This window comes from Meleagris gallopavo, chromosome Z, assembly GCF_000146605.3.
Source record: "Meleagris gallopavo isolate NT-WF06-2002-E0010 breed Aviagen turkey brand Nicholas breeding stock chromosome Z, Turkey_5.1, whole genome shotgun sequence".
NCBI classification, from domain to species: domain Eukaryota; kingdom Metazoa; phylum Chordata; class Aves; order Galliformes; family Phasianidae; genus Meleagris; species Meleagris gallopavo.
In genome coordinates, this window is record NC_015041.2 from 32086835 (window position 1) to 32096404 (window position 9570).

General features: G+C 38.6%; 1 protein-coding gene across 1 annotated transcript in view; it reads right to left on the reverse strand.

Moving 5' to 3' along the window:
• TRPM3 (transient receptor potential cation channel subfamily M member 3) overlaps positions 1-9570 on the reverse strand; it is a 236995-nt gene that overhangs the window by 22220 nt on the left and 205205 nt on the right. The window contains exons 18-19 of the mRNA XM_010725728.3: positions 5410-5538; positions 2189-2440 (exon numbers count right to left, since the gene is read on the reverse strand). Of these exons, the coding sequence (XP_010724030.3) occupies positions 2189-2440; positions 5410-5538 (381 nt within the window). The remainder of the gene's footprint in view (positions 1-2188; positions 2441-5409; positions 5539-9570) is intronic.

A 9570-nucleotide genomic window follows, 5' to 3' on the forward strand; every position in this document is an offset into this window, starting at 1 on the left:
AAAAAAGTAGGCATTCCCAAGCAGGAAGAAAACTGATATACTTCTGACTCTCTTGGCATGCCACAGTGGTCGCATTTCATTCCCAATAGAAGTGAAGTAAATATACTGTTGTGCAGAGATTAGAAGAGCACAGCATAATAAGCACATTCTGCAGCTGAAATTAGTTGACAATAATAAACTTGTCCATTAGCTTTCTCCTCCTCTCTCAATCTTTACTTCTAAGCCTCTCAAGCCCATTTGTGCCCTTTGCATATTTGTTCATAATGCCCAGAGGCAAAACCTATTATAGCTGCCATATTGGGTGCAATGGAGAGGCAGGTGAAGGGAAAGTTGCTGAAAGAGGGAAGGAGTCATCTGTTCTCTCCTGAGTCTAAAGTTTGTTCAAACAGAAGTCCAGCATACAAGCTCAGTCTGTGGATTGCGTTAAGTATAGTTTGCTGAGGAGCTCAATAGCTGTGATAGGCTTATTCTGAAGAAATATGTAGAAATTGATTGTCTCCACAGTACTGAATGGTACTTGCAAGATGATGAAAAAGAAAGAACCCAAGGAGGTAGATGGGCATGTGATTTAAAAATAGGCAGTGCAGCAGGGAGTGAGCAGGTGCAACTCCCAGGGAAGTCTGTGCGTGTTATAAATGGGTTGGCCATAGCACAGGGGAATAAGATGGCCAGAAAACAGATGTGAGGGGCAAATTTATGTAACTCAAACCAGCTGGGCATTGCATGTGTGGGCAAAGTAGATGTGTCAGAGTTGCTGAGTGCATGGAAAATTGGATGAGGGATGGAAATCAAATAACAGGAAGGCACAAAATAAAACAACTTCCCTCCTTTACAAATGCCCACACCTTCACAGTATTCTGGTAGCTGAATTCAAAACCTTCTGTGTGGGTACCCAAACCTACAGGGGCTAATGATTTTCCTACATTTGTTTTCCAGTGAAAGTGGAGCAAAGCTTAATTCATGTGAGAATGACAAAGGGATGGAAATTATTTTATTTTGCTGTTTTCAACCATTTCCCTTCTGTGTTGGCCACAGGAGAAAAAAAGCCACTGTTTATTCTACTGGGGAAGCTGGGCTTCTATCAGCCCTCCATAATTCTGACTGTTGAAAGGTTGTTATCCATGGCCAATCTGTTTAATATTGAACTGGTTTTTGAATGGCCTTTGCTACCACCACAGCTCTGAAACTTTTGGTCGTGCCATTTGTGAAAATTACTGCACAACAGAAAGATAAATGTTTTTTCAGGAGTTTTATACATGGTGTGCTGTGTAATTCCTAATGACCACCATATTCTCCGATGAAGACACGTGGTGCAACTGGGACAGAAAAGAAACAAACAATAATGCAGTGGTTCCCCTGTGGCTTTGGTCTTGTCACTTGTCCCGCTGTCCTTTTCCAGTAATATATAGCAAGAACTCTGGAGTGTTTTCTCTGCTGCACTCTGGAGCTCTGCAAAGCCTCTCCCATCAACAAATACCTGCTATTACTACTGAAATATATTTTTATTTATATACATATATATAAAGTAAAAATGTATATATCCAGCATCAAATATTGTTTGATTTCCTTTACATGAGCTTACTATTATGTAAATTATTAATATTCCTGCCACACTATATAGATGTGATATGGCCAGGGGATAGAGGCTGCAGTTAGGCACATTGATTTCTCACCTCACAGTGATACACAGGGATACACCTGAACAGGCAGAGTGCAAGGACATGTAGATATGGAACAAAATATAGAAAGGTCAGTCTTAATCATAGCTATTACAATTCTAAACATACTACACCTACAATAACACAATTTCTTTGAGAATCTCGAAGTCTAGAATCTTTTTGTCTTTTAACCTTAATGAAGTTAAGAGTTTGCAACAAATTTGCAGTTAGTTAAGAGTTTGTACCCTTTGGATTTACTGCAAATGAGGCACTAAGATGTAGGATGGCTTTGGTATTCAAGAGAGATCCGGTAGAAAGATAAGCAATATATCATTAAATACAACAAGAAGTGTCTAATTGCCAGTTTTGGGGGATCTGTGCAGATGACTTGAATCAAGAAGGACCTGATTTTTAGTTTACATGGAAATACTAATCTGTAAAAAAAAAAGTGATTTCACTGACAAATTCCAAAGACATTGAGTCAAGAACATTATTGCAAAAAATAGAAGCCAAAAACCAAATTTCCTTACCATTTTTCCAATCATCATAACATATGGTCCCAAATACTTGTTTACTCCGAAGATGTCTAGTAACCGTATGTACCAGTAAATGATGTTCACACAGTATATCACCCGGCCATCGCTCCGAAGTGGCAGATCTTGCAAACGGAGGACCATCCCAACAGAGAACAGGAGGATAGCTATGAGATCTGTAACATTCCAGTACTCCTGCAGCCAAACTTTAACTTTTTGTAACAATTTTCCAGGCTCTGACATCAATATCTGAAGGACAAAGGACATGGAGAGGAGCCAGCTGAGTTGTCTTAATTTAAGCCTGTATAAAGCTAAAGTAAACAGATTGGTGCTACACAAACCAAAATCAAAGCTGATAGCCTCCTAACACATAAATACCTTGTATAGTCTTTGATTTCTTTTGTGAAAGCTGTAACATGAAGCTCAAGTACAGTATAACCCTGTAACTGTATACACTACATATAACTTTTTTCTATAAAAGGAAGAAAACCTCAGTTCCTCTGAAATCCCCACAAAATAAGAAGAAATTTAGGTTTGACTTTCTATTTTTCAGATTGATCTTAATTACTCTTGGAATAGGGGGAAAAGCATAGAAAGGTACTTAATCAATAAATTCACTGTTAAAAAGCTTTTGATTTAAAGAAAATTATTCTAAGATGTCTGTGAAACTATCAAGAAATAATTTACGACCATAAAGATCTTGATTTTGCATTAAATTCAGTAAAGATTAGCTCCTATTTGGATCAGTTTTTGAAAATTCATTTCCACAGCTGAGAACATAATTCATAAAAATAATTAATCTTACCTTATGAATTTATCATCACTCTATTTGCAAGATCATTTGGGAGAGCTGATTGTTCCCCTGAATTACTGTTGAAACTATTCCTAAAATGATTTCTATGAATAATTCCAAGCTTTCAGTTAGTTAACAAGCTGTTTGTTTTCATTTTCTATATTTAGCCCAAGAACGTTTGAGCAGACTCATACAGTTCCTTGAAGAGAGGAATGCCATTCTTACAATTTTCTTACAGTTCATTTCCAGAATGAATTTCAGGCTCATTTTCCATGAACATCTGGTTAGGAATCCATTCCCACAAAAGTTCTTGATAAACTTTTGTGGAAAGGAGAATTTGGGGTGAATATAAATGGGGTGAATTGGGATGAGATATAAACGGCACACATGATTCCTGCTGGCAGCCTGCCACCTATGGAGCCAGGGGCGCCTTGATTCCATCAGTGCTGCGGAGCCCTCGTGTGGCTGCCGCCTCCCTCTTCCATTTTCTTTCTGTTACAGATACACAATTAATGTATTTTCCTCTGCTCCTTTTGTTTATAAAGTAGTATTAGCCACATGGTGTTTGAAACCTACCTTTGGAGTCTAAGTGGCTGTTGAAGGAGCATTTTTCCTCTAGTCCTCAAAAACATTTGCTGCAGACTGGACACACATAGATGGCAACAAATTCAGCCCAAGGGTACAAATGTGCTGTTTCAGTTGAGGTCAGCAGGACTCGCACCCACTCATATCAGGGCTGAATTTGGCCTCTGGTGCCTTTGTGGAATAAATGCACATTTGGCCAAGTGGAAGTGGCATAGCTGTAGCTGCAGGTTGGAAAGACAATGAGGGGCAGGGGATGACAGAGCTCTATCACTCTGCTGGCAGATCGAGTGCCACGTTTAAATGCTCCTTCTGCTCTACATGCCTGCTTAGCATCTTTAGGGAGATGCATTCTATTTCTTGACATAATTAGGAAGAAATTTCAAAATTAAAAGGGGGAAAACCTATTAGAAATGTGCTGCAATATTCAGCACGGATATAATTTTTCCCCCAGTTACAGCTATTTTTATTGCAGGCCTTTGCATGAGATACTTGGGCAGACAGAATAACTGTGAATTTTGAGTGAACTGTGGAAGCAGAGTTTTTGGTTGGTATATCCCCATGTCTTTGTGCCCATTCCATAATATTGTATCTCCCTTCCCTCTCCCTAAAACATACTTCAGCTCCTGGACAACTTTTCAAGGATACTGGCCAAGCTTTAAGATACATCAGATCTCCATGCCATATTTGTGAATGCTATTTAACACTCCTCATGCAGAAATCTGAATAGAGAAATTCAATGGAAGAAAAGTTTTTATACAGATAAGAAAGGCACTCTCAATTTTTAAATGGAAGAAGGTTGTCAGAGCTATTGAAAAAACCTGAAGCACAATGGTCACAGCGAACACAGATTTGTGAGGGGAAGGTTCTGATTAACTATTTTAATTTCCTTTTATGACAAGGTCACCCATCTAGTTGACTAAGGGAAGCCAGTTAATGTTATCTTTTTGGATTTCAGCGAAGGTTTTGCTACTGTTTCTCAGTATCCTCCTGGATAAAACATCCAGTATACAGCTAGAAAAAACATAATTCTATGGGTAAGCAATTGGCTGATGGGTCAGGCCCAAGGGTTTATAGTAAATGGGGTTACATCAAGCTGGCAGATGGTCAATAGCGGGGCTCCCCAGGGCTCCATTTTAATGCTGGTTCTCTTTAATGCCTTCAAAAATGACTTGAATCTAGGACTAGAAGGTGTTTTGAGCAAGTTTACTGATGAAACTAAACTGGACTCCATCAAGGATAAAGAGGCCTTGCAAAGACATCTAGATCGAGTAGAGAGCTGGGCAATTACCAACCACATGAAGTTTAGTAAGAGCAAGTACCAGATTCTGCACCTGGGAAGGGGCAACCCCAGCTATACATACAGACTGGGACATGAGACATTAGGGGTCTTGGTTGACAGCAAGTTGAATATGAACCAGCAGTGCACACAGGCAACCAGGAAGGCCAACTGTTTCCTGAGGTACATAAAGCATGGCACTGCCAGATATTTGAGGGAAGGGACAGTCCCACTCTGCAGTGCATTAGTGTGTCCTCATCTGGAGTACTGTGTGCAGTTTTGGCACCATAGTGCAAAAAGGACATAACATTATTAAAGAGTGTCCAAAGGAGGGCTACAAAGATGATGAGGGGTCAAAAAAAGATGATGTATGAGGAGTGGCTGAGGTCCCTTGGTTTGTTCAACCCAGAACAGGACAGGCTAAGGGGAGGTCTCATGGCAGCCTTCATCTCCTCACAGGGAGTGGAGGGGTAGTCCTGAGCTCTGCTCTCTGGTAATGTGATAAGAGGCAAAGGCATGGAGCTGCTTCAGAGGCGCTGTCTTATATGGTTGGGGTGGCTTTACCTCTCTCATCTTCTCTATTCCCAGAGTGAAAATGTACGAGATGACAATCCATTCCTGTGTGGATGGCCAGCGATCCATCTTCACTAACACTATATAATTGAACAGCATTAAGTAGCCTATATATGCCAGCTGTAAAGAAACAAAATGAAATGAATATCAATAGTCATCACATTTATACAAGCAAGCCAGTTCCTCTTTTATGATTTGATATTCCTAATTCCTAATTCCAGTGTACTCAGAACTTTAAACAGACAAAAGAGAAATCAGAGTCCAAAAAAGGTTTGTGCAAAAAAGCTCACATTAGCACACACAATGTGGAATCTGCAAAGTATACGCACAAATATCCTCTTCTCTGGCTACATCCATCTCTCCAACAAAACTGTATTAATGCAGTCTCCTCAGATTGTCCCATAGTAACAGTCCTGTCACATACCACGGTGCCAAACACCAAACACTAATTTACTAAGTTACATATGTGAATATTTCTTCCTCATTTACTTTCTAACACTCATTATTCTGCTAGCACATCTCCTCTGTGTTTCTTCTCCTTGTTTGTTTAACTTGGACTCACTCTGACATTTCACATCCTTTCTGCACAATCCTTGCCTGGCACTCAGAAAGTTCCACATATTGATAGACGTGTCCTCAATCAGTGCATTGCTGCCTTAATTTCCACTCTGATTACGCCCCAGAAACTGCTACTCCTAAACATACTGATGCAGCAAGTAGCCACCATAGTCATTTATTTATTTGCCTTACATTTTCTGCAAGGTTTTGAGTACAATGGTGTTTTTTTTTTTTTTCTTCTCTGATACATCTACCTTTTAGCCTAATCTTTCATCCAATTGTAAACACAAATTAAGACACTGGTTTCTTTGTCCATTCTGAATATAGTCAAATGGTTGGTCAGAAAAAGATAAGATGAGCAAACTGCATCATCAAAATCATGAAACTCACAGAAGCCCAGGTGTCACACTGGAATGTGGGCTATAGCAATTCTGAGTTTCTGTAACTGGGCTCTGTGGTGGCCTGAATCTAACTTCCTGTCTACTTTGCCTTTCAAACAGCAGCACTACAAGAGTGTGTATCTAAAGCCAAATTTAAATCAGAGAAAAGATGATTCAGTTCCATACATGACCTTTTTATAATTGCTGTTGCAGAAAACTTACTGCACACATCTGTATTTCAATACAGCTCTTTCTTGACTGCACATTACTCACAGTTATTAAGTGTTCAGTATTAGACTTCAGATGAAACAGCCATAGAAAGGCTTGGGACTTTCAGGGTAGGACTACTTAAGCAGTCAACTTCTCACAGAATGGGATTAATGGTCTTCTTATGTTGGCTTATGCTTTGTGTAAAAGTCACAGAACTCTTGCTTTCCTTTCAGTTGCTGGACTGAAGGATACATGGGAGAATTCTTTGTGTTGGCCATCAATATCTGTACAGATAGGGAAACCAATTGAATCATGGCTTCTCATCCACATAAAACAGAGCAGGAAGTGATCACACTGGTCCTTCTGTTTGTGAGTGATGATAAATTGCAGCTCTGCATAATCTGGAACTATCTTGGTTTTTCCTTACCACTCCTGAAGAAAACTGAGAGCAATACTGACTTAGGTCAGTATCTAGGTATCAGCTGAGTCAGCAGGAACTCAATTTGGGTGGGCAGAACTGTACATGCCTGACTAGCTGAAACAAAACCTACTACACTGAAAAAAGAACACCAAAAACCAACCAAACAAAAAAAGACAGCGTCACACAACATACCTCTTAGAACATGTTTATTAGATCTGATCGATAAACACTTCACAGCAATCTTATTAATTCGGTCTGACTCAACAGCCTTTGCTGAGCATTTGTAGTTAAAAGAATCAGGACACTAAGGTGACAGAAGCCATAGGAAACTCAATGTAAGCAGAAGCTTTTCATTTTTATTGGGTTTCATGTGAGCTTTTGTTGTGACTATTTTTTTTAATCAATTCATATTTACTGAAAATTATTGAAATTTTTTACTTAATAAAACAATTATATCTTGATTTAAGAATGAAGTGATGCTAGAATCACATCATTTTCACCCCAAGAAATCAGCCCTGCCGACAAGGGTGACATCTTCCCTATCCCTCTCTAAACCTGTAAATTCAGCCTTCCAGAAGCATGTTCCAATCTCACACTGCTGTCAAACCTCACTGCAGATTCCTATAGTGGTACTCAAGGTTTTTTGAAAGTGCTACTAATGCAAATGACTGAACCCCCTTTATCTTGCTTTTACATAGAGCTTGGGGTTGCCATCTTCACCCTTGAAGCTAGTACGTGAAGAAACTAAGCAGAAGAATACTTGTTAAAAAGTTTCAAGGATTTATTCCTCCCTACCTTCCTATGGATACTGTCGTATTGTGTATACTTGAGTACACATTACAATAAAGGACAAACCTGTATATTGCAAGAGAGTTCTTCAAGAATGAGACTACCCTCCACTTTTCTCACTGACTGCAATAATTAAATGATCAAAAAGTGAAGTGGTCCTAAGATGAAAAAATTGGGACAGAGCTGTTCTGATGCTTAGAAGATGACTTTTGCTAGGTGTTCAATGCCTCTTTTAACTCCTCAAGGAGGTAGAAATGTGTCCTCTTAGATCATGCTAGCATTTCAATCTAAAGCTTATATTTAAATGGGGAAAGTCTTCATCTTCTCGGGCACTCTGTGGGATGAAACCTGTGAATCAAGTCTCTCAATGCAACAGTTACAAAAGAGAATAGAGTTGTTGACTTTTGAAACTATTGCATGACAGAGAGGAAGACAAGAAGTTGTTTATAAATTTTCTTACTTAGTACTTACAAAATATTTCTTACTCAAAATCCCCACAATTAAACCATTCTTGTGTATTTTAAGAATGAAGGTGGATATCAAGACATATAGAATAATAGTACATAGGTAGATGTAGAATAATCAAATTATTTTAAATGGCATGCAGTAAAAACATAGTCACACCTTCCATTTTAGGCTGTGAGATGTAATATTTTGAGGACTGCTTTTGAAATCTAGGATTAACATTTCTGTCTATGTGCTTGTGAAAAGGGAGTTAGGCTGTGCAACTCTAATGCCCATTTGAGTTATTTTCCTCTTGCTATTCAATATAGCCAACTGGTCAAGAACTATAACCTTAATTTGCTCTTGAAACACAGGACAGCCAAGATCCACCTTTAATAAGTGACCTTGGATGAGATCTGCCTCAGGACATAAAACTGTAGAAACAGGTCTAAATGGAAACACAATATTGATCTCTTTCTCCTGTTTCAGAATTGAAATAACAGGGAAAGTCAGGATGCTTCTTTTTGTTTACAGTGAAAAGACTTTTTTGGTTATGCATAATACATATTGCAATTGATAATGAGACTAAGCTGCTGATGAGCAGTTTCTAGATTCATTGTGCTTATTAACATTTAATGGCTACAGTTCAGCATGTAATAACTCCAATTGCTAAACTGGAACTATTTGCTAGAATAAGCAGTCTACCACAGTTTCATCTCTGTAGATGTGAGTTGCTCCTGCTGTCTGTAGACATATTGTTTGGATTTTAGTAATGCATTTTTTCTTTTAAGTCATCTTCAGAAGGAGGGAGAGAAATGCATTATTTGTGATTTGCTGTGCATTCAGCAGAATGATTGAAAATTTAACTGGGAAGGACCACTAGAAATCAACTAGCCAATTCCAGACTACCAAGGTGGAATTAATTGCAATGTGCCATACTGGACATATGTTTTGATAAGATAGACTTAGAAATTACTAACAATGGAAAATGTACTGTTTCCTTACACAGTTTATAACAATATGTCTCAGAACAGGTAAAAGCTGTTTCCTAACATTTTACCAACAACTGTCATGCTGCAGCCCTATTTAGCAAGAATTCTATTCCTCTTTTCAGCAACTCCCATGTATTTGAAGGCAGAACTTCTGCAGTCATTTTATTCCTAAAGAAAATAACCTCACTTCCTTAAGTCTTTCCCCTTATGTTGTATTTTACAGACTTCTGGATAAATTTTTACTTTCTTTTGTTAGTGGCCTTCAAACCAGTCCACATCTGTCATGTGATGAATAAAGTGAAATGGTTTACAGTACTCTAATTAAGTAGATTGAAAAGATTCATTTCGGTGTTTGTTT